Source organism: Dermacentor silvarum, chromosome 7 (genome assembly GCF_013339745.2).
Source record: "Dermacentor silvarum isolate Dsil-2018 chromosome 7, BIME_Dsil_1.4, whole genome shotgun sequence".
In the NCBI taxonomy this organism is placed as follows: domain Eukaryota; kingdom Metazoa; phylum Arthropoda; class Arachnida; order Ixodida; family Ixodidae; genus Dermacentor; species Dermacentor silvarum.
In genome coordinates, this window is record NC_051160.1 from 177,412,308 (window position 1) to 177,438,564 (window position 26,257).

Here is a 26,257-nt window from a genome sequence, read left to right on the forward strand (position 1 = left end):
TTCAGCATGATCTCGCTGCTATAAAAGTACCCTTTAAGACGGAGCACTCTATGAAAAAAAAAAAAGAAAGAAAAGGTATATATGTTGATAATAACAGAAGAGCCTAATGTAATAGGCGCACTCTCCTTTGTTACCTCCCTAAATTGGCAAGTTTGATTTATTTCTTTATTTTTGCTTTGCTCTCAAAACAACGTCCTCTCCAGATTATACAAGTCCTCTAAAGTTAAAGCATTGGTAATCTTGATAAAATAAATGCTATCTTTGCAGATAAGTTGCTTGCATATGTAGTTAATCTGCTTTGGCAAACACAGCTTTTGCAGACAAGTAGAGCGAGCAAAAAGTTGTTTTTGTTTTATCCCACGTTTAGGCATATATGTTTAAACTAAAATTTCAGTGATCAATTTGAAGACAGCTTCATTTTGTTTAATTCTTCAAGAACGCTTTCATTCTGAGATATTCATCATCAAATTTGATAGCAGAATAATTTCACATTCATAAGTGGGAGTCTAGACACAGACATGATTGACCTCACGCCCAATAAGGTTTACTGGTCCCAACCATCTGGGACCAGTAAACCGCTTCGGAGGCCATCTCGCCGCGATGACCTGCTGCCACGGCCGTACAAACAGCAAGGCCTAACTAGTGGCACTTCGTCAGTATCTAACGCTGTTCGGTGGCGAGCCAACCAAAAAATTTGCAGCAGCCGTACGAACATGAAATTGACATGCCAACAAAAGTGGGGGATAGGCAACAAATTGAATAGCAAAAAAATTGTTCATGGCAGCCACGCCTGCGCCAATGTGTATGTTATGTTCGAAAACTCAAGTGCGAGACACCACACAGCATCTGAAACTTTGGTCACCGTTTTACATTGGTCATACAGGAGAGGAGTGCGGGATATGGCTTGGCGCCAGAGCGATCGCTTGCTGCCGCTTGAAAAGCAAGGCTGTCCCGTTGCCTAAGCAAACCACACGCGTCCAGGTGGAAGGTACTGAACACAGACAATAGCTCACGGAAGAAGCAGCACTACGATCCACGGGAGAGACTTGACTAGGTCCACCGCGGAGCTAATGCAGCCACTGGTCTTCGCCATGCCACTTCCGATGGTGCGATAAAACCGTACTGGAGGAATTAGTTGTGTTCTTAAAAGCCCGGGTCACCCTTTCGGCGCAGAGTGGGCGCAGAGTGGGCGCAGAGTGGGCGCAGATTTCTCACATTTTGCTGAAGTGTAACAGGATGTGGCACGGTTCATCTCTCGGCGCAGTTTGGCGCAGCGGTCGCGTCACTGCTATGGTGAAGCGCAATACATGGGACCAAAGGACACACACCTTCTGCACTAGCGCCACACAAATCGCCATCACTCACTGCAAAACAGCACACTCTGTCTAACAATGGTTGGTGATGGCATCGTGCTTCTAACTTATTCAAGTAATGCACTGCAACTGTGGTAGGAGTTTAGTCTATGTTTGAATTGCACGGCTGAATGTGCATGACTGTGGTGGTGCGCGACGGACGAGGAAGAGCTGGTGCCTGGGCGGAAGGGGCAGCCATGGGCGCAATCTTGTACGCGTTCCAAAATGGAACGGAGGCGGTCCGTTCCATCGATCCACACACGATTGGTCAATTTGAACCGTGAGCCGCACACGATTGCTCAATTTGAACCGTGACGATCAAATTGACCAATCGTGTGCGGCTCGATGAAACGGACCGCCTCCGTTCCATTTTGGAACGCGTACAAATCGCACCCCATGTCACCAGCCTGAGCTGCCTGGTCTGGGCTTTCTTCCCAAACGAGCCGAGCAGTCCATCTACCCAAGGCCGGTCTTCCTGGGTGAGCTGGGAGAGCGGGCCGAACTGTGTGCCTGGTCTGAGCCTTCGTGCCTCACGAGCCGCGCAGTCCATCTACCCTAGGCCGGTCTTCCTGGGTGAGCTGGGAGAACAGGTCAGGCTATCCCTGTGCCCGAACCGGCCTGCTCCACTGCTGTGCGAGCATCTGACGCCGGCGTGTTTCGGTGCAGCCGAGTCTTCAGAACAGTCTACACTGTGGTGGGCAGACGTCCCGACCCAGCTGTCACGCGAGTGGCTCGTCGTGTGCCAGGCTTCTGCCAAGCCTGTGACATTCCGATAGAGCCAATGGGGCCGGTTTTCGCAGGCGACGCCAGCGCCGCCTGAATTCTAACGGTAGTTGCACTGATACTAGAAAAATGTTTAGTTACTAATACTAGGTGATATTTTGAATATTATTCACTTATAATCAAAATTTAAAAATGGCAGGCGACGTCTGAATAATTTGTAGTTGGTTAGAAAGTTAAACGTGTATCGAAAGCGCAATGACGCTTGTGGGGGGGGTACCGCATAGCAGACAACCGACGCCAATGTCGTCTGCTTCTGCTATTGCTGCAGCACTGCCTGCTTGCTTTGGCCAGCTATATCCCAGTTTTAACTCGTTCACATAATATATATTTTTCTTCTTATTTGGCACTCAGAATTAGCTTGGCCTATGCAGCAGCGCGAACCTTTGAAGGTTGGCACTGCTGCATAAGCCTAGCGAAATCACAACGCCAATCACACCAACTTGCCGCAAATAAACGGCTTTATTATACCAACATCGATGTTTACAGTAAATAAAAGGCACGTGAATTGCGTTTCAGAAGATACACTGGTGCGTAACATGCATAAGTGTTTATGTGCAAGAAGATACCACGTACAGTCCCACCAAACATTTCTAGTGAACACAAGCTGTCCGCCGCTGAATGAAGAAATGCATCCATTTATTTCACTTATTATCACCTTGAAGGCCTGAAGGCATTACACAAGGGGGGGCAATACAAACATGTGTAAAAGTGGTCACGTACAAAACAACAACAAAAAAAGAAGCATTGCTGATTTTGTACGACTTTAAACAATCAAACAAAAATTACGAATTTAAAGAAGCAACATAGCAATACGTTCGCGAACAAAAAAAAATACACTAGGTGGAATGGTTGACAAGCGTAGACTATTCCGAGTGGTTTATGATGGGTTCATGAACGATGTACACTGGGAACAGAAAGTTATTCAAAGTGATTTGTTAGGTATTCACGAAATTTTTTGCGGTCAGTACAGGTAACGAAGTGGTCAGGGAGCGCATTCCAATAAACGATTGCATCAGGAAAGGAGGAAGTGGTCATGGCAGATGAGCGGCCAGGTAAACGAGCTATGGCAGAACTGTGACTTATGCGAGAGGAAGTTCGCAATGGTGGTTTAAGAAGGTGGTGCAGTGGATTGCAAAAGAAGGAGTGCAGCAAACAAAGACGAGATATGATGTGGCGTGACTTCAGTGTTCACAGACCTATTGTTTGCTTCAAGGAAGTGATACTAGTGTACCGTGAATAATGTGAAGTGAAGGCGGGTGGCTCGATTTTGAACGGATTCCAATGATGCGGCTAGGTAATCTTGAGATGAATGCCAGACAGCGGAAGCAAATTTGAGTTGTGGACAGACAAATGTCACGTACGCCAACTTCCTCACTTCTGGGGGTACCTTTTTAAAATTTCTTTGTAGATACCCGAGTGAGTGCGCAGCTTTGTAACGTATTGTTTCAATATATGTTATCCAAGAGAGTGATGACGTCAAAATAAGACCCAGGTACTTACTTATAAGATGAAGTGGTGCTGATGCTGACAGAGCTAATGCGATAAGTGGACTGAAAGGGACTGCGCTTTTGGGTAAAAGACATCGATTTGCATTTCAATAAGTTGAGAGGCATGTGCCATTTTTCGCACCATGACGAGATGGCATCGAGGTCACGCTGCAGGCAAAGAACATCGTCACAGAAGTTAACAGTGTTGTAAACTACGCAGTCGTCTGTGAAAAGTCTTAGTTTACAATGTATGCTAGTAGGCAAGTCATTCAAATAGATTAGAAATAATAAAGGGGACAGACAGGCGCCCTGAGGGACGTCCGAAGTCACATCGGTAAGAGGTGAGCGGTGATTGTTTGTGGAAGTGTATTGTGTGCGCCCGGATCGGAATTGGTCAATCCATCTGAGCAAGTTATTGCAAATTCCAAGTCCAGATAGTTTTTGCAGTAAGAGTTCGTGAGGCACCTTATCAAAAGCTTTTGAATAATCTAAGAAAACGGCGTCGATCTGCAGGTACCTGTCCATGATAAGCAGAATGTCGTGGGTGAATTTGGCGAGTTGGGAATCACACGATAAGTGCTTTCGGAAAGCATGCTGAAATGGGTAGGAAAAATTAAACACCGAAAGGCTTGGACGCGAAACACGCCACATGCTTGCTTCTGCCCTGGCCTCCATCCTCTGCGCCACCCGCTGCTAGATTCATCACTGCGACTCCTCGTGCCGTAAGTGTGCGATACACCGACACGCTATTAGACTTCATCCGAGAGTGATGCTGTATGTAACCGACAGACAACTAGGAAGTGAATTGTGTGTGTGTTATCGTGTAAGTTGTCTTAGTCCCGTCCCTGTGTCATTAAAGCCTCTCTGTGTTCATTGTGCCATCTCTGTGTGTTTGACGCCTGGGACCACAACATCATCACCACAGCAACATAGTACTAAATTGTCACAAGATCTCAGCGCAGTGAAAAATTCCAGCAAAATTAGGCCAGAGGTTCAGCTGAAGTATAATGTACTTAAAATGGTGTACGAATAATGCAACTAGATGAACTAGTTGGCACATAATTGGGAGCAAACATGAGACACAGCACAACTACTGCACAACTACTGCAGCCTGACAATTTGAAGAAGGTGAAGGAGGCTCAAGAAAATGGTGTACGAATACTGCAACTAGATGAACTAGTTGGCACATAATTGGGAGCAAACATGAGACACAGCACAACTACTGCACAACTACTGCAGCCTGACAATTTGAAGAAGGTGAAGGAGGCTCAAGAAATACTGCAAGACTTTGTTTCAATGCCGGCTACCAAGTGAAAATAGGATTTTCTTGCTCACGCTGGCTTCCATGGAGTGGGGACATGCTTCGTTATCGTAAGCCTCGATTCTATAAATGCTCTGGTGTCTTGTGTAAAGCAGAAGCTGCGTGGTGGCGGTGCGGCAGGGGGCAAAGGTGAACGTGATTGCAGTCTCACCATAAAGATAGTCATCATGTGCACAAACTGCAGTTATGCCGCGTCGGTGTGCAGTTCACCCCACGTGAGTGGTGGCCAAACATGCCACCCGTCCCTCATGAACAATCTCGCTGCGAAATGTGGAGCACCGGTAATCAACAAACGACACATGATCGCTTTTTTTTTTGTGTGTGATAATAAACTTATCATATTGTGGCATACATACTGGCACATATGCCAGGAGCATACTAGCCTTTAAAACTGGTAGCATACTCTTGGTAGCACACAACTGGCAAGTACTCCATTATATTCCTGAGTAAATCTAGATGTCCGTGTATTTCTCAATTTTCACAAAAAGCGAACTTCTCGCTCAGCCTGCTCGTTTGTGGCAACAATATTGCAAGATCTAGGACAGGGGTTCTCAGGTACGTTCATCCCAGGGAACCCTGCTAAGCTCCATAAAGTGCCGAGGAACCCCCCCCCCCCCCCCCCCCGATTTAACCGTATTATCGAGGGTATCAAGAAAACAAACAAATGCTGCACTACGTCAACACGCTTTTACTTACTCAATGAATCGTCAAATCTTGTTTCTATTTAGCACAAGACCAGTGCGGAAGCTGAAATTCTCTTCATCTCATGACTGATTAGCGCTAGCAGAAGGCCTCGCGACATCCTTCGCGGCGCGCGTTTTCATCTGAGATGCGCTTTGCACCAACGGGCGCACATCCCGATTATTTTTCGCCACTCAGCTGCTCGCCAACAAATTGTCCGTCCATCGCGATGTAGCCGGTGCTTTTTATCTTCGACAGCTTTGCACTGAGTAAAAGCGAAACTACTGCTTGCCGCAACCGCTGTCGACGAAACCGCGGCCGCTATCTACACGATCATGGACGGCGACCTTGCGGTTCAGAAGGCAGGCGGCTGACAGACGCACCAAGTCAAAACGAAGCTACCTTTCGCTGCAAGAAGTGCGGATGAAACTGCGGTCGCTATCGACGCTGCCATGGGAGGCGACTATGCAGTTGTGAAGGCACGCAGCCGACGCGCGCATCGAGTGAAAATGAAACTATTTGCTGCAACCGCTGCGGACGAAACTGCGGTGGTTATCGACGCGATCAGAGATAGCGACTACGCACTTACGGAGGCACGCGACTAGCCGCGAACGCGGTGTTACGCGTGGCGATAAACGCAAGAATAGAGGCTTTAAAGGCACAATTAGGCACGAAGCGCTTCGGCGTTGCTGTCAGTCATGTGCCGCGTACGATTACCGCTGCGGACCACGGTGCAAGCTGAGGACCACGGCGATGCGGACTGCGCCGCTTCGTTTCGGTTGGACGCTACGCCGTTCTTGCTCTTCTGCGGCGCGCATTTGCGGTGCTCCGCGTTTTTTTTTTTTTTTTTTTTTGTCCTCCAACGTATAGGTCAGTGCGCACGCTATCGGCACCTACCCTATCTACAAATAGGAGAAAGGCGCATGGTGGTCAGTTACGGCCTCCGAGATTCAAGTGCGAAAGCTTAGGCGCGCTGCCCGTTCTCAGAGGTTGGGTGGCTACAAGCTGCTTGCGTATTTATTGCGCAGTTCGCGCGTTGCTGTTACGCACTGTGATGTGCTTTTTGACACTCGGGCACCGTAACTCGGGCATGACTAATGGAGGTTCTTTGGATCAAGCGCACCTCATGTTCGCCGTTTTAAGACACTTGTCGAGAGCGGGACCAGGGAAAATTTATCAGTGGCTCGCGGAACCCCGAGCAGGGGCCTGCGGAACCCGTAGGTTCCGCGGAACCCACTTTGAGAACCCATGATCTAGGAAAGCGAGAGCTGCAACTTTTTTTGCTCATCATCATCATCATCAGCCTATTTTTATGTCCACTGCAGGACGAAGGCCTCTCCATGCGATCTCCAATTACGCCTGGCTTGTGCTAGCTGATTCCAATTTCCACCTGCAAATTACCTAATTTCATCACCCCACCTAGTTTTCTGCCGTCCTCGACTGCGCTTTCCTTCTCTTGGCACCCATTCTGTAACTCTAATGGTTTACTGGTTATCTACCCTATGCATTACATGGGCTGCCCAGCTCCATTTCTTTCTCTTAATATCAGCTAGAATATCAGCTATCCCCGTTTCTTCTCTGATCCACACTGCCCTCTTCCTGTCTCTTAATGTTACGCCTAACATTTATCGTTCCATCGCTCTTTGCGCGGCCCTTAACTTGTTCTCATGCTTCTTTGTTAACCTCCAAATTTCTGCCCCATATGTTAGCACTGGTAGAATACAATGATTGTACACTTTTCTTTTCAATGACATTGGTAAGCTCCCAGCCAGGATTTGGCGATGCCTGCCGTATGCACTCCAACCCAATTTTAATCTTCTGTAAATTTCCTTATCATGATCAGGGTCCCCTGTGGGTAATGGACCTAGGTAACCGTACTCACTCCAGAGGTTGACTGGCGATCATGATTTCTTGTTCCATTGCCAGGCTATTGAACATTATCTTTGTCTTCTGCATATTAATCTTCAACCCCACTGTTACACTTTCTCGGTCAAGGTCCTCAATCATTTGTTGTAATTGGTCCCCAGTGTTGCTGAATAGGACAATGTCATCTGCAAACCGAAGGTTGCTGAGATATTGTCATGAGTAAAGGGGCAACACACGGAAGAAGAACGACGACGAAAAGCACGCAGTGTTCCAAACACCACGAGCACTCGAGGCGCGTGACCCGAGCCGTGATCGAGAGAAAAACAGTGATGAGCTGTCATTATCCGCGTGGCTTCAGTCAAGGAAAGTTAGCTCGCCAGCACCATACTGGCGACGGGAGCAGCAAGTGTTCGGTTCCAGAGGGCGTGACGCTGGCATGCCGAGGCATGGCCGTCGACCTTGGCGACGTTCAAGCGAGGCTTCTCGACTTGCTGCAGCCTCCCACAGTAGTCCCAGGCACCGCAGCAGCAATCCCCCTTCCTAGACAGGAGACCGGTCAACAATGCCATGCAAGACAGTCCCCGGGGTGCCTCGTCGGCACTTGAGCAAGGCGCCGGATGGAAGCAGCGGCCAAACCTGTCGATAGGCCTAACCCGCTGGGCCTCATTGCCACGTCGGGAGTAGCGACCCCGGAAGAGACGTGAGGCGACTTGAATGAGGATCCACATGAGTCGACATCAAAAACATGAGAACATTCGACTCAAGCAGCGAAGCAGCCAGAGAGGCTTGAGTTTTCAGACTGTTAGGAGTGTCGGGACTAAGGCTGGATATAAGGACAGCGTAACTAGCTAATACGTTTGTCAACGCGCTCGAGCGTAGTGTACGTGTTCCACATACTTTGTTTGTTATTCTCAGTTTCTTTTTAGTGGGGATTCTTGCTTTCGGTTTGTTTCATTAAATCACGTATGCCGTGCCGTCATACGTGTCTTAGTCCCTCTCCTAAACATCCGCGCCCCCGAGATCTGTGACAGATATTCGCCGTTGATCCTCACTCCTAAGCCGTCCCAGTCTAAGAGCTTGAATAATTCTTCTAAGCATGCAGTGAATAGCATTGGAGAGATTGTGTCGCCTTGCCTGACCCCTTTTTCTTGATAGAAAACTTTCTACTTTTCTTTTGGAGAACCAAGGTAGCTGTGGAATCTTTGTAGATATAGTAACTTTTTTGCTATATGAAGCTAAATGCATAAAGCGTGCATAAATACATATAAGAATTTAATTCTTTTTTGTTCCCTAGTAGCCATACTGTAAACAATGAACTTTGATGAGCAGCTAAATTGCCAATTGTTGGATTTGAAAACTGCTTGCAGCACTTCGCTTGTTAAACATTCTGCTGTCTACTCATGCATTTTTTTTTTTTGCTTTCTGCCCAATAATGTCTACACAAACAATAGTAATGGACTTGTAATTATCTCCATAGTTATTTACTTCATCAAAAAGATAATTGAATTTTTGAAGTCTTCTCAGAAAGATGAATAAGACTGTGTCCTTTAATTGAATTTGGTCTAAAAAATAAGCAAGATAGCTCTATACACCATGTTCCCCCTTAAGAGGGCAGAGAAAGAAAAAGAAAGACAGGGAGAAACAATTCTAACCATACAAGGTCATGAGATAGCACGTGAATTATGTGATACAGTCGACTCCCGTTAATTGGACATCAGCTAGACTTTTTTGCTTAATTGGCGAGAAAGCATACATGCAAGGAGAACTCGCCCAGTTTGAATGTGACAGCTGTGGGTCACATTGGAACCCACCGGTGGCCCTCGTTGCATTAAAGGAAGCTGTGGCTCCCAGTGGCTGGCGCTGTTTCTGCTGGTGGAGCCCACTTGGTATGTGACAGGGAGCACATTCTCTTCTCAGTGCATGTGGTGGTCACCAATGTGAAAAGTTTAAGCAAGCTCTTATTTCATATCTGGACCTCAGGATCATATAGTGACCGTGTCCAAGTGTTTCTGCCATTACATATATCCTAGAAGCAGGCGGTGCACGGTGACACTCCACAACATTGTTGAGCTGCCAGTGAAGGCCTGCTTTTCACACTGTGCCCCCCATGTCCTGGCCACCACTCACAATGTCCAGTGTACAGAAAACTATCATCATCAGCATCGGCTCGAGCATCGTCTTCTTCCACAGCTGGCTCGTTGGCGCCCTTCAGGTTGTGCTCGTGCTCGGCATGTGCTTGTGCCACTGCTCCCGCGTTCGTCGCCATCGTCTTCTTCCACAGCTGGCTGCATTGCCGCTAATCATTCCATTGTAGAACTTCACTTCTCGTCTGTCGTAATGGGGAGGCCGTGTTTACGGGGGTATGAGCCATTGCCTAAGGGGGTATGAGCCATTCACTGCCTTACGTAATGGACAGATTTATTTTTGAAGCAATTTAATTTGAAGAATCGCAAGCGGCAATGACGGGCAAATGCTGCTAACCACGCCGCCGAGCAAACTCGAGACATCAAACGCAAGGCACAACGGCGAACTGCGGGCATACCATCAGTCCTCTCCGTCGCAGCCGAACCTGTGTGTAACCTCATAATTAATAAATACTTTATTGAACCCTCGGGATTAACCCTAGTAATAAACATCAGGGCCACACATTTCAGCTTCACTGTTAAACCATCCTCCGGGAGTGGAAGGGCCGCCAATTTTTTTTTTCAGTTCGACGCCATCACCGCTTTTGCTCTTTTGCATCGCAAATTTGCGGTGCTCCACACTTGACAAGCTCCAATAGGTGTCCAAATTAACCGGCATGCATCCAAATACACCTGAATTAACGAGAGTTTCATTCCATTAAATAATGACTACGCCTGCCGGGACCAGCGAACGAGCCCGAATGATCAGATTTTTCAGATAAGTGAGGGTCAAATTAATGAGGTAGTACAATGCGGCACTTTCTCTGACAACCTCGAGACAGATTGCAGAAGCCACAGCAGTCACAATGGGACCCCACACAGTTTGTCAGGGTTTTTGTCGATTCAATGGCTCTGCATTGGACCTCTACATATGACATGACAAGTTTTACCTCCAAAAGCGTAGCATAAAGCATTGCACCGATTACGAATAATGTGCTCCTCAATCGATATGCAGTCAAGAACAAAGTTGAAAGGAAAACTGCTGCCCAGAAATGGCTGAAAATGCCCCACAATTATGTCTGGCATTTTTGTCCCCACTCGACAAGTAGAGTTCTAGCCAGAGTTGAAGCAACCAGCAGTGACGAACCCACCTTGATTACACCCCCCGTGTATTGTGCAATGGATGCGTCCGGCTCCATCCTGGGGTCCAGAATCAACTCGGGGTTCTCCTGCCAGATTGGCACCTGCTCCACAAAGTACCTGCACATTATGACACACTGACGTCAGGGGCCCACCAAGCACTTTCAGACATGCTCTTGGCACACATGCATCGTGAGCCTCAAGCTCTGTGGTGTGTACAATGAAGGCGACATACGGAGATACCGTCCCCATGAGGCACATGCAGTAGTGATAACAATGGACAGCTGCGAAAAAGACTGCATGCGCCTAGAAGCAACAACTTATCACCTTCAAACAAGTTGGTGTCACCTGCTTCTCGAGAACACACAGAATAGAACACACTGACCCACAAAATACAGAAGACCCTCATTGATACGATCCTGTCAAGCACAATTTCCCGGCGCAAAAGTTTGCAATTGAGAACACAAAAAAATGACTCGTACAGTTATGCTTCTTTTCTGCTGATTAATACATTTCCGGAAAACACAATCTTTGGGCACCAACTTTCAGTATGGTGCAAAACTGCAATTGTATGATATGTTTTCGGGCCACTAGATTCCCTGCAAACAAGAAAAGTAGAAGGCATCTGCCACAGCAGCTTCCCTGCCATACTCGCCCACCCGTGCCACGTGATAATGCCACCGTGCACTCCTCTTTCGATAGCAGCGAATCTCCGCACGGGTCGTCACACGGTACACTCACAGCCAACTCAATGAAGATAAGTATCTGTTTCATAGTGCATAGTGCCATTGGAATCATATTGCTGCTTTTAATAACCCGTGCCTTTCCTAGTGAGCGCCATGTTTCGCTCTGGCAGCATCGCATTTCATTTCAGTTTCCCTTTTAAAACACTATGCAACGGGACCAAGGACATCCCGGGCCCCACCAGCTCGACGATTCTCTTCGAGTGGGCATGCCCAACCTGCTGACCCAGGCCCAATTTGAGGAGCGCAAACGTATGCTTGCCACAGGAATGACAATGCATGCCTCGGGCAAGCTGCTCGGGCCCTAACAGCTCGGCCCGTCAGCACCTCGTGCTGCAACAATTCGCACAACGTTTCACATTACGTTAACTACACTTGAGTCTGCAAAATATTTTTGTGACTTTGAGTTGTACGTTTTCCCAGTTGAGTAAGTATGTATGGGGGTATATACAGTGGAATCTCGTTACGATTCTACATAATACGTTTTTGAGATAATAAATCCGTTTTTTTTTTTTCTCCCAGCCAACGTCTCATAAGAGCAATGTATTTTCATACAGTTACTGTGATCGCGTTTTCACCTGAAATTGGGTAATACTGCCACGCGCTAGTGCCACTTGCTCCCAGAAGAAGACGAGGATGGTCTAGTTCACGAGCTAGCACCTTGGTTTTTTGTTGGCGCTGCGCTGCCCCTTCGACGACTCGGACTTACCATTACGGCCTCTTTTAAAAGTCCCCTGTGTATTAAATGTGACATTTTTCTGGTGGAGGTGTGGGGTATCCTCGACCCATGCAACAGACCTCTCCCAGCAGCAGGAACGCCAGACCGCTACCAGACATCACGTCAGTACATCGTGCCAGACTGAGAATCCAGGGATTGGCCCCCGAGTTTGAGCCTCTACCTGAGAAGACAACGACAATGTCGGCAGGTATGGATGCTACATCCGGTACCACCTCTACTAACCCTGCCTTCTGGTCTCGCATTCAGAAACCCAACGAGAGTGTGGCTATGTACGTAGATGACATGGTACGCCTCTTCAGGCAAGCTGACCCTACCATGTCGGAAGACAAGAAGCTGCGTCACTTGATGCGAGGAGTGAAAGACGATGCACCGTCCCGTGGCCGGCGACACCTCTTACCATGAGCGAATACCAGCATGTGACTTATGCCGATGCATTCGGGCCCCATATCCTGGCACCAGCGCCCCTACCTGCCGTCACCCCATATGCGACGCTTCAGTCAGCGCAGGCAGTTCCTTATTTTGGAGAGGCTCGGCCATCCAAGTGTAAATCGGACATTTGGCGCATGCCCAACCGACGACCGCTCTGTTACCACTGTCGTGAGGTGGGTCATTTATACCGAGAGTCCCAATACCGCCGCCTTGGACTCCAGGGGTTTCCTGTCAATTCACCCCGACCCCGTTTCGGACAACGGCCACCTAAGATTGAAGATTTTATCGCCCAATCGCGCGCCACCATCATCAAGGCGCCAGTTGCGATCGCCGTCACCACGACCATCCTATTCGGGAGGTGCAAGTCGGATGTCACAAGGACGCTCTACGAGCCCTCGCCTGGAAAACTGATGTCAGCGACCTTTCGAGGCGAGGCCGCTGATACTCGACGTGCCGAAAACCTCCAATCGATGCGACCTTCGGAGACTTGATGACGCCGGTGTCTCACACTGGAGACAACTTTTCCATGAACATACCTGTGCTGATCGACGGTCCAAATGTTACTGCCTTAATTGACACTGGCGCTGACTACTTGATTATCAGTGGAGAACTGTCAAGCCAATTAAACAAAGTCGTTACGCCTTGGACAGGGACGCACATACAGACAGCTGGCGGACATGTCGTCAAACCGCTTGGTGTGTGCACTTCACGGGTGTAAATTCAAAATTCTACGTTTCCGATCAGCTCCCTTGTTCTCCGAGAATGCTGCTTACCCTCGGAATTAGCGTGGCTCAAGGAATCGTTGACATTAGGGATGGCCAAGCAGACGTCTTGATCACCAATTTCACAAATGAGCACCGTGCTCTTCCGTGGCACTGCTGTGGCTTACGCTGAAGCCTAGGAGGACGTAATTGAGTGTTTCGCTTGTGGAGAAAGCGGCAGCGATGAATGCATCACAGATATCGACATCAATAATGAGCTGTCAGAGCACAATAAGGTGGCACTACAGGGACTGTTGCGTGAATTCCAGGACTGCTTTGCTCGTTCGTCTAAAGTCAGTCAGACGCCAATCACGCAGCATAGGATAATTACGACGATGCACGTCCTATTCACCAGCAGCCGTATCGTGTTTCGCAGAAAGAACGAGAAGCAATTCAACGACAGGTCAAGGAGATGATTGACGATGGCGTCATCCAGCCTTCAAACAGTCTGTGGTCATCACCGGTTGTCCTGGTAAAGAAGAAGGACGGCACTCTGCGCTTCTGTGTTGATAACAGAAAACTCAACAACGTCACAAGGAAGGATGTTTATCCGTTGCCGCGCATAGATGATTCTCTTGACCGGCTATGGCGAGCCAAGTATTTTTCCTCCTTTGATTTGAAAAGTAGCTACTGGTAAATTGAGGTAGACGAACGTGACCGGGAGAAAAACAGCCTTTGTCACTCCGGATGGACTTTACGAGTTCTGAGTACTTCCGTTCAGGCTGTGCTCTGCTCCGGCAACCTTCTAACAGATGATGGACACGGTGCTCGCCGCCCTAAAATGGCAAACCTGTCTCGTCTACCTGGATGATGTGGTCGTATTTTCAGGCAGCTTCTCTGGACATCTTAAGCGACTGCGGCAAGTGCTCGAGGCAATCCGATCGGCTAACCTCATGTTAAAGCCTCAGAAATGTCACTTCGGTTATGAAGAATTGAAGTTTCTTGGACATGTCGTGAGTGCGGAAGGCGTCCATCCCGATCCCGAGAAAACTGCCGCTGTAGCTGCTTTTCCGACTCCTACCAACAAGAAAAGCGTTCAACGCTTCCTGGGACTGTGCGCATACTACCAGCCCTTAATACACAATTTTTCTAAAATTGCTGCACCACTTACTCGTCTCACTAGAGATGACACGCCGTTCATCTGGCCGAGCTTCGACAACGCCTGGCATCGCCCCCGGTTTTGGGCATTTCGACGAGGACGCCGAAAGAAATTCATGGTGACGCCAGTAACGTCGGTCTGGGTGCAGTGCTCATACAGCGGCAGGAGAACGGCGAAAGGGTCTTAGCTTACGCTAGTCGCATCTTTTCACGACCTTGCTTGCTTTAAGTTTGCTCGCTTTGGAGCGAGTGAACTGTGGTGGTGTAGGCGAACGTCTGCACAGAGATTACTACTAGTAGCTCGTTTCAAGCACAGTACGACATGCAAATAGGACAGTATTCATTAATAGCTGCTGCTTAAACCTTGGCTGCGGCTTAGCTACGCTAACCCTGGATATGAAAAGCGAAAGCTTGGTTTAGCCTGGTTAAGTGTTGGTTTCACTTGGTTAGCCTTTGGTTTAGATGTAATTATTATACTTAAGTATACACTCATCGATATAAGCCAGGTATAAATTATAAGCCGACAAGTCCAAGCGTTTTGCGAGCCGAACGGCTAGCTCTTCCTCAGTCCCCGATGCTAGCTTCGCGTGCTTGGCATTTCGGACTCCCTCCAGTGCAGCAGTTCGCCGGGCAAAAGACGCCGCCAGGTGGTCAGACCATAGAGAAAGAAACGGTACCAGCTGTGGCGGTTGCTAGGCAACGGCTCAGCTCACGGTCCGGCCACCGGCCACAGCGAAATGGCGAGAATACGGCCAATGTAGCTTTCGCTACAAAAATCCGCCACTTCTATTTATTGATCTTACATTCTGTAAGATCAATAATTAGAAGTGGCGGACATTTCAGCAGCAGCTAGTTATTAATACTGTCCTACTTATATTTGTATATGTAATATAGGGGTATATGTAATACCCCTAACAAAGGGGTCTTAAAGGAAATAAAACTGCACTGAACTGAATTGATGTTACAGAATGACCCGTCACGGTGGCTCAGTCAGCTAAAGTGTTGCGCTGCTGAGCACGAGATCGTGGAATCGATTCCCATCCGCGGCAGCCGCATTTCGATGGAGGCGAGATGCAAAAACGCCCGTGTGCTTGCGTTGTAGTGCACGTTACAGAACCACAGGTGGTTAAAATTAATCTGGAGCCCTCCACTACGGTGTAATTCATAATCAGAACTGGTTTTGGCAGGTGAAACCCCAGAAAGAAAGAAGATCTTACAGAATGAAATCTAAGAAAATTTACAATTCTATGCGAACACAGGACAAGAGAGCAGCAGGCAGCATTTGCAGTGTGTCTCAACCAGAGCAGCTCAGGCAATCTCGAGCTCACACTTCCCGGATGACTGGTGATGTGGCTGCAGCACCGGGCATTCCTCTGCACTACAATCGACCCCCCACCGGAAAAGGAGCCATCCTGGCGACTCATGGGGAACATAGAATCATTGGGTCGTAATACGGCCTCAGGCGTTGTACGTGGACGGTTTCACGACCACGATAGCGTTGGTCCGTAGGTGGCGTGACAGGCGATGTCTGCGCTACAACATGGTAGGGTCCTTGATATTTGGATACAAGCTTGAATGAGAGGCCAGCAGGAACGGCAGGAACCCAAAGCCACACAAGGGAGTCCAGAAGAAAGTGACAATGCGGGTGATCATCGTCACGTCGAGATTTTTGTAGCCATTGGTCGACGAGTGTAAAGGAAGGGGCGAGTTGATGGCATTCCTCGGCGCGGTGGGACACTTCAGAGATGGGCGCACACTCGGATGAATCGGGTCTGTACGGAAGAATGGTGTCGAGGGCTAGTCGAAGGTGCGCGGCCATACAAGAGGAAGAATGGGGAAAAGTTTGTGGTCGCCTGTGGTGCAGTGTTGTAGGCGAACATGATGAATGGCAGAATGAGGTCCCAATCAGTGTGATCAGAGGCGACGTATTTGGAGAGAATGTCGCCAAGGGTGCAGTTAAATCGTTCCGTCAGACCATTAGTTTGAGGATGGTAGGTGTTGGTGGTGCGATGAACGATGCGACATTCAGCAAGGAGTGCGTTTACAACTTCAGAGAGGAACACACATCCTCTATCGCTGAAAAGTTCGCGAGGTGCACCGTGACGGAGAATAAAGTTTTTCAGTAAGAAGGATGCTATATCACGAGCTGTGGCACTAGGCAGAGCGGCTGTTTCTGCGTATCGCGTTAAGTGGTCGACGGCGACGACTATACAGCAGTTTCCGGAAGCCATGCTCAAAAGGAGTCCATACAGGTCAATCCCAATGCGATCGAAGTGCCTGGCAGGACACGGGATTGGCTGGAGTGAACCAGAGACATGCTGAGCAGCAACCTTGCAGTGTTGGCACTGAGGGCACGACCGAATGTACTTGCACACAAAGGCGTACATGCCACGCCAATAAAACCTGGAGCGAAGCTGGGTGTACGTCTTGAAGACACCCACGTGTGCACACGGCGGGTCAATGTAGAAGGCAGAACATATTTCACCATGAAGATGTCGAGGTATGACGAGCAACCACTTGCAGATGTCAGAGACGTAATTCCGCCGATAGAGAAGTCCATCCCGCATTTCGAAGTGAGAAGCTTGACGGCACAAAGCTCGAGAAGGTGGAGCAACAGTCGACGGGTGTGAAAGGAAGCGGATAAGAGCACTAATTCAGGCATCCTTGCGTTGCTCCAAAGCCATGTCCCAGCCTGCTGGGAATGAAAGTACTTGGACAATGGCAGAGAGGCAGGCATCGCTTTAGGTTAACACGGGTGAACGGGAAAGCGCGTAGGCGTTGGTGTGGCGGCGGCCAGACCTGTAGATAACGCGCACGTCCAAATTTTGCAACCGCAAAGCCCAGCGAGCTAATCCACCTGAGGGGTCCTTCAACGTGGACAGCCAACAAAGTCCATGGTGGTCTGTAATTACGGCCATGGAGGTAGTGTCGAAATTTACCAAGTGCCCAGATTATGGCCAAACATTCCTTCTCCATAACGTAATAATTCGTCTCTGCTTTGGTGATGGTGCAGCTTGCGTATGCAACGACGTACTTGTCGAATCCAGATTTACGCTGCGCGAGTACAGCGCCGAGCCCAACCCCGCTAGTGTTGGTGTGCAGTCTGCTGACGCCGGCATAAACGTCCAAAAGAGCGAAAGGCAGCGGGGAACACTTGCGACAAGCGAAAATGGTGGATGGCGTAAAAATTGCGCTGGCATCAGTAACAATGTTGCATGACACTGTGACAAAGGCAAAAGAGTGCGGTGGAATTGTAACGTCTTCGGTAGCAAAAACTCTATCTTCAGGTTCCCGAGCATCAAGAAGCGGGGCGTCGCACCGCGTTTGAAATTCCACTTCAGCACGAGAACAGTCGATGACGGCCTTATTAGCGGAAAGGAAGTCCCAGCTCAAAATAACTTGTGTTATTTTGGGCTGTGTTTTGTGTTATTTAGGTGCTGTGTTCTTGTTCGTGGGAAAAAGAACACAGCATGAAAAATTGGAGGCCGTTGATCACAACACGAGCAGTACACGCAGCTGCAGGCGTGGTGCGATCTGCGCTAGCAGTACGAAGGGATACATTTGACAATGGCCTCGTAACTTTCCTGAGCAAGCGGCAAAGTTTTGCACTAATAACTGAAACTGCGGCACCAGTGTCAACGAAGGCGAGTGCAGCGACGCCGTCCACATATACATCAATAACATTTGTAGGAGAAGGGAGAGGCCTTGGTCCCTTCGTGGGTGACGCAGGTGTCGTGTCTGGAACTGCGGCGATTAGTTTTCCCTTTCCAGCGTGAAGGACGACGGTGCATCGACGAAAGCGAGCGACGTCGGTGTGATGGCGAACGGCGGTCAACAAGAAGGAGGTGGTCCGAGTAAGAAAACATCTGGCCAGGGTTCTGAGACGCGGAGGACGACGGGTATGGTGAAATGTGTGGTTCGGTGTCGAAGCTACGTCAGTAGGATGTTGGGCGGCGACGGCACAATCGTGCAATGTGGCCAGGTAGACCACATGCAAAACATATTGGTCGGTTGTCAGAAGTGCGCCATTGTCCACTGCTGTGTGGGTACAGCGGCTGAATGAAGTGAGGACCTGGACGCAGTGGCACGGCTGATGGGAATGGTGCAAAGGTCTGAGGTGGTGGCCGTGCGAGAGCCTCAGCATAGCTGAGAGGTGCAGTCACCTCGGGAAAAGCAACGGCAGTCGACACAGGCGGAGTCTCGCGGGCAGAAGGGAGAGCTGCGCAAACCTGCTCTTGGATTGGTCGGTTGGCCGGCAAAGGCGAGGGTGGTGACGTGGCTGAGGACAGCAGCGAAAGCTGACGAGCGACCTCAGCACGGACGAACTCTTTGATATGAAATAGCAGGGAGTCCATGTCAGGAGCCGCGGTCATCGGACACAGGTGGGCGCCGTGTGAGAAGACGCTGCCTGCAGAGCTCGTCGAAACTCTGGCAAAGCTCAATGAGCTGAGAAACAGTGTCAGCGCTTTTTGACAGCAGCATATGAGAGGCATCGTCGGAAATTCCCTTCATGATGTGACGTACCTTGTCCACCTACGCCATCGTCGGATTGACACGTCGGCAGAGGTCGTCGATGTCCTCTATGTAGCTGGTGAACGTTTCACCAGTTTGCTAGGATCCGCTGCGTAGGCATTGTTCAGCGCGAAGCTTCGCGCACGCCAGGGCGGCCGAAAACGTCTGCGATGCTGGTTTTGAAGCGAGCCCACGTGTGGAGATCGGCTTTGTGGTTTCTAAACCACAGCTTGGCGACGCCCGATAGATAGAACATCGCGTTGTTGAGCTTGAGGGTGTCGTCCCATTTGTTAGTGTTGCTGGCGCGTTCATACGATTCCAGCCAACCTTCAATGTCTTTCTCATTGGTGCCGCTGAAGATGTCAGGATCCCGCTGACGCTGGGCTTCGGCACATACGATGGCTGGTGTAACCGGTGGGGATGTCGGGCTGTGGTCGTCAGGCATGACGGACGGCAGAGTTCGGGTACGTAATTCCAGGTTGGTGGAAACCGCAACACGTCCACCACAATCTAATGCGAACGCAGGACAAGAGAGCAGACATGATATATGAGATGATATCGCGATTTTTCTGCGCCGCGTCCTTAGGAGAACATGCACAGTCACCGACGGATTTTTGGGACTTCATAAATGCATCGTCAGGGTTCCCATAGAGCTAATGCATTTTCTCTACCGATTTTTCGGACGAATTGAGGCCCCGAAGTTCGATTTTCCGGACTAAATCACTCGTTCCGAGCCACGCTACCCAGTCTTGGAGGCCACCATGTTGGATTTTCCGCTGGCTTGGCTCCCAGTGGCCTGCTCTATAGCCTCCAAGATTGGGAGGCGCATGGAGAGCGCGTGCCATAAAGTTTCTCACTATTACACCTAGAGGGCAATCTGGCGCCACCGCCTATGCGAGTTTCTTAAAGGGCGCTGTGCCATCATGGGAACGACGGGATGTGTCTGCGAGGCTTGTGTTGGCTGGTGTTGTACGAGGCTTCGTCTAAAACGTGGATATGGCTGCACAAATAATAAATTCTTAAAATAAAATCTTCATAAAAGGCTTTCATTCACCCATACGACATCTATCAATAAAGTTTACTCACCTACAATGCAGAATCAACCGAAGAAAAGCAATAACAGACAACAAGTTGTTCCAAAGCAAGTGAGAATCTTGTCTGTCCAGCAACTTTAGCAGCCAGCTGATGCTTTTTACGTTTCGTATAATTCTACATCCAATAATAAATCCTCAAAATTAAACAAAACAAGTTTTTGTGTAATAATAAAGCTAAAACAGCTTTTTATGTGCTGTTTCAGCAGGAAATTAATCATTGGGACAGACGGAACGGTGCTAGCCAGGCTCGTCTTCAAGGCATGCTGGCTCTCCAAGAACGATGCCAATCTGATGTCACAATATACCGTCTTTCCCAAGCATACCACAGCGCAGCAGTGCCAGATTTTCCTCTAGGTAATATAGTGAGAAACTCTATGGCGCGCGCCATCCCCTAGTCTCGTAGGACATACCCACTCTTTCTTAGCCGACAAAAATGCTCCAGGGGACGGCGGGCACCGTATCTGTGTAGCGGGCGTTTTACTCCGGCGGCGGCCGTGCGGGCGCCGTATCTTGAAAACGATCTGTGACATGGAAAAAGTGCAACTAGTGCCGGTAGCTTCGTATGCTTTCGTGTGCTTTCAACATTTAGTTCGGTTTAAAGCGAGAGACTACAGGAAGGTCAATTCGCTGGCTGTTTGCAGTGCCTCCTCACTCCAGCGTTTCGACAGCAAGTTTCTGTGGTCATCGAGCGAGATGTGTTCATGTTTACCTGCACACGTGTCACACCGTGCTTGTTAATTTAGTTAGTAAGCGAATGTTTACAAGTTTATATGGCCGATAAAACTACTATCCTCAGTTTGTATAATTATCTACTAATTTGCTATCACAATCGAGGCTTTGCCTTTCGGGCGAAATTGAGGCATTTTTCTTTCTTTCTTTTTAAATTTCGGTTGCTATTTTGCATGAGATGTGTCCACAGAGCAGGAGTGTCTCGGAGACGTGTCGCATCTTTGTGGGTGTTTGTGCGGCTTCGCATTTGTGTGATCGGCGCCACCTCCTGGGCCTTCGCAAGAGCCAAGTGGTGCGAAGTTACGGGGCTCGTTTCTTCGATCTCCATGGCACTCCGCCAACGGAGATCGGCTACGCGGTGAACGCTCTTGTCGACTGTACAGTAAAAGCTCGATGACACGAATCTACGGGGTCACGAAAAATATTCGTATTAGCCAAAATTCGTATCATCAAAACACAATTAAAACTGTCGAATCTCGATAATTCGAACTCGAAGGGGCCCGAAAATTTGTTCGAATTAAAAGGACGTATTTTTGAAGTATTCGTGCACCATAGCACGATGCACAAACGGTGCGAGTCGTGAAATATCGCGGCGCGCAAGCGCATAGCAAGCACGGGCCACGAAACTGCCCACGCCGGCTAATGGTCGCTTTCCGATAACGACAGAAAACGAAGCTTCAGGGAGCGAGCGGGCGGCGCCGGCACACGGGTGCGCGCGGAGACCGTCGAAGGTGAGGGAGGAGGGCGGCAGGGAAGCGGATTTGGCCGCGTCAACTCCGCCGCTTCGGTGGCTCCCCTCGCCCTCCCTCTCAACTCCCTCGTAGCTCTCTCACCTTCGACTCAGTGCGCGCCCGCCGCCGTGCTGGCGCCAGCTTATTTTAGCCGCCCCCTGAAGTTTCGTTTTCTGCCGTTATCGGGAAGCGAGCGTTTGTGGCCGTGGCAGTTTCGTTGGCCCGACTGTGCCTCCGCCGCTGCTTCCCTCTGCGCTACCGCCGCAGCGTGCAAGGTCAGCATGTGACTAGAAAATAGAGGAGAAGGGTTCACTGCCATTTTATCCCCGTGGCTGAGACGTCGGCACTAGTGTGTGCTAGCATACGGTTGTCTAGAACACTCTAGTCGGCACGTACACGCTTGTTCCGGCGCGATGCAGAAACGGCGACCTTGCAATTTGAGAGAGGGGGAAATTTCCGCCGCGGGTTCTTTTTTTTTTTTTTCCGTTCCTTCGCGCGCGGCATTGAGGGGTCTCTCCTGAGCTTTTGCTCTATGGCGGTGTCGGAGCAATGCCGGTCGGAGGCGCCGCCGCGTTATTTGGCGCGCTGCTAAGAGCATTGTCGGTACGCGGTATGTTCGAAATAAGCCTGTTCGAATTAACGAGATTCGACTGTAGCTAAATTAAAGAGTCAGAGGTGAACTCACTCAGGCCCATGTACGTAAAAAGCATTTATTTCTTGAAGCGCCATCGCTTCAAACTCTTCGCGCCCAGTCGCGGAGTCCGCGCTGTCCGGCGCCGCGCCTCCGCACCAAAAGAGAAGGAGAGAAAGCGCGTGACTGCGCGCTGTTCTCTTTCGCGGCCATCGGTGGGGCGGCGTTTATTCGTATCAACCGACGCAGGCTGAAAATAGATTTGTAACAACCGTTCTCTAGCACGGTGCAAAGTAATGGGGCGCTGCCGGGACCACAGAAAAATTCGTATCATCCGGAAATTCGTATTAGCCGTGATCGTATCATTGAGCTTTTACTGTATACGGAGACGACGTAAGTCTTGCGTGAATTGGAGCATATCTGATCACCTCCAAGTGCAGTATGAGGCAGGGCATTATTAGATATTTTGTATGCCACTCTAAGCCCAATCATTTTTTTTTTTTTTTTTGATGAACGAGCTTTTTCGGACAATTTTTCGGTCCCTGCGAGGTCCGAAAAAATGGTCGGCGACTGTAAACGATGGCAACCTGCCCGACGCGTCATTGTCGTGCTACGGCGAAAACTGCGCTTCTTCCTCGCCCAACCGTGACTTTTTTGGACCACCTGCACGCACTTTCACGGCCTAGCAGATTCCTCTCCTCAAATAGTTCTTTCTCCGTGGTTTGGGGGGCACAAAATTTCCGAACACGTGTGGCATTCATGTAAACAGGTCTTTAGAATTGCTTAGTCTTTACCTTCACTCGGATTTTGTCAGCCATAAGGATACTCTTTACATTCAACGTGAAGGCATTTCCATTGCATCATGCCTATCACCGGTAATTCGCGATCTTTTATTAGCGTGATATGACAAGTGCCTTATGGCAAGCCTCCAAGACTCAAGTACAGTTAAGGTGTTCCACTTTGTTGATCACTTCCCAGTTTTTCACCGGACTAACCAAACTGACCAACAGATAGGTTTGGATGACATCTTTGACACTGACACCTGAACTACCATCTGACAATACGTTGCGCTTCAACGTATGCTGGTGCTATAAACCCCTCTCATGCGAAAGCTTTCTACCTTATTCGTCTGCCCATTCAGAACTCGTTAAATGAAGCAATGCTCAATCCTGTCTCAAGGCAGCACTAAACCCGTCAGGCCATCATCACATGACAATTGTGGCTCCAGGAAGATGGCCATCCGACACCGTTGTTAGCCTCCATAGCGGAACGGCTACTGGCCACTATGAGATGGCAAAGATCAAAACAACGTATATTCTAGTATGGCTGTAATTCTATACGTGCACGACGTTTCCCATAGGTTAAAAAATAGTGCAGGAAAAATTGAAATACAGGTTGTTATCACAGTACACACTAAGCTTTCTGCTCTTTACCGTAGAGTGAACAAAAAAAGGTTCAAAATACCAAGAAATGTGATAAGAAACATGCACCATCTTTTATAAGCTGCACATGTAAAGTTGTATATAAGATATCGTTTTCATGCGGGCACTTCTACATAAGGCCAACTCGCCGATGTATTAATGATTGTTTACGAAAACACCCATACTTACTCAGGGGCTCAGTCGCAAGCCACCCGGCAGATCCCTGCAGAAACTGTGGCGGCACGCCATATCTTGAAAAATGTATGCTACTGGGACGCTACCCAGAGCAACCTGCTCGTGAAATATTTGAAGCTTTCCTAATACACGAACATAACGTGCTTTCTGTATCCTTACATTGCAATTGCAGCAAAATGCGCTACCTATCAAATGTATGATAAACTGTAGACAGCAGTGGCATGTCATATACAGTAAAACCCCGGTGATGCGACCACGGCTGGTACGAATTTCAGTGTGATACGAATTCTTAACATTCCCTGGCCAAAATACATTCCTCACAATACGAAAAACATTGGCTCTTCTGAACGCGTTGCCGCATCGCTGCAGATCATACAAACGCGTGAGCAACAGCAGCAGCGGCCGAGCCAGCAGAGCGACCGGCACAAACAAGCCGGCACAGTGAGATCCTGGGCGAGATCCATAGTCGCCAAGCAACCGGCTTCGTCATGAGGCTGGGCAATCTCTCATAGGACCCACGCCGAGTGGAGTGAACCACATCACAGCCTGATGCTTTGACCAGCGAGAAAGACGACGATGACCGCTGCAGCAGCGGCGATTGCGGCAGAAGCCACGACGGCCAAAACGCTCATTGCACTCGACGTGCCAAGCCGTTCAGTGGCGTGCAAAAACATTCGTGAGATCACGTGAGCGCTTTACGCCTTCCAGAAGGCGATCGTTGACGATTTGGGCAAGAAGAGAATGCAAACGGATATTAGAAACCCGTTGTTACGTTTTTTAAGGGACTGCAAAAAAAAGAAAGAAAAAAAAAGTTGCAGTTTCGCCCAAAAGGTAAAGCAAGATTGCGATAGCAAATTAGTAGACAGATGTACGAACTAAGGATAGTAGTTTTATCTGCCGTATAAAGTTTTAAACATTTGCTTAGTAACTAAATTAACAAGCACGGTGTCATGCGCGCACAAGTAAACATGAACACATCTCGCTCGATGACTGTGGAGGACACTTGCTAAGGAAATGCCAGCGTGAGGAAGCGCAACAGCAGCAGCGAGCGAATTCACCTTCGTGCCGTCTCTCGCTTCAACGCGAACTAACGTCAAAAGCACACTAACTGCACTTTGTCAACATGGCAGATCGCTTTCAAGAACGGCAGTCACGCGACCACGCCGTATCTGCAACGTGCCGGTCGCTTGTTGTAACGTACCGGTAGCTTTTTGCAACGTATAAGCTGGCTGCACCACTAAATTTACGTGACCGCCACATTCAAATGCAACGTAGGATGCAGGAACATTACAGATTGGCGACGTATCAAGGGGAACGTAATACATGGAAGTCAATGGGATTTAAGTCAGGACCACGAAAACGCGACGTAGCAGCCAGGAAAACGCAGCAGCAAGAAACGTATCAATGGGGTTCCACTATTAGGAGCGTTTTCTGTTAAAAATAAATTCATTTTTTTCTAGATTTTTTTGTATGTTTTGATTATACAAAAATTCCACGCGAACCCACGAGATTCGTATAACTGAGATTCTACTGTACATACACAATAGCTATTTTTCTTGTTTTTTGTACCTTTCTGCGCATAGTGATTCCTATATACTGCTACTGAAAATGCAATAAAGAGTGGTCTTTAGACAGCGCTGTGTACGTCTTCTCTGCTTTTGTCCTGTCCATTGCAGTGCTTTTATCGTGATGTTAGCCATGATACTTCTCCAGAAAGCAAGAAGCACAAAAAAATTAGTAGCCCCTCCCCTGTCAACGAAATAGGGGTAAGCGAAGCCTGTCGTGTGTTTCTTCAGTGTTCCTCTGAACGAATCGCATTGACGAGTACCACGTTGTGCTCGAACCACAACCGGTCCCACGCACTGTGGCTGGCTCCAAAGTTCCGGTTGAGAAACTCGCGTTGAAACCTGGCCGTCCCACCGGGGAAGTTGGCCCTAGTGTTGCCGAGGCGTGCATCACCGTTGTAGGGTTCCTGGAAGGCTAGACGACGCTGATGTTTGGCCTCACCATCGCGCTCCCGCAACTCAGGGTCTGCGGCTCTTCGCTGACGTTTCGCCTGGGCTTCGGAAGCCCTCACGCTAGAATCCGCTCGTCAACGACACGCCCTTTCCGGAGCGCGTTCATTCTGCATGGATTTCCATTAAATTTTTAAAAAACTAAATCTGTCCGTTACGTAAGACAATGAATGGCTCATACCCCTGTAAACGCGGCCTCCCGATTACGACGACACAAGAGAAGTTAAATTCTACGATGGTATGATTAGCGGCAATGCAGCCAGCTGTGGAAGCAGACGACGACAACGAACGCGGGAGCAGTGGCACGTGGGCAAAAACGCGTGCCCACCACCTATGCAGCTCTGAGAGCAGCTGGTTTTTTTTAGCATTACGTCGCCAGTGCAGGCTAGCGTATACAAGCGTCACT

At 49.0% G+C, this 26,257-nt stretch overlaps 1 protein-coding gene across 2 annotated transcripts in view; it reads right to left on the reverse strand.

Annotated features, from left to right (window-relative positions):
* The window catches only part of LOC119458721 (mitochondrial-processing peptidase subunit alpha-like), a 213,121-nt gene that overhangs the window by 84,981 nt on the left and 101,883 nt on the right, over positions 1 to 26,257 (reverse strand). For both annotated transcript variants that reach the window (XM_037720576.2, XM_037720577.2), the window contains exon 8: positions 10,765 to 10,873. In XM_037720576.2, the coding sequence (XP_037576504.1) occupies positions 10,765 to 10,873 (109 nt within the window). The remainder of the gene's footprint in view (positions 1 to 10,764; positions 10,874 to 26,257) is intronic.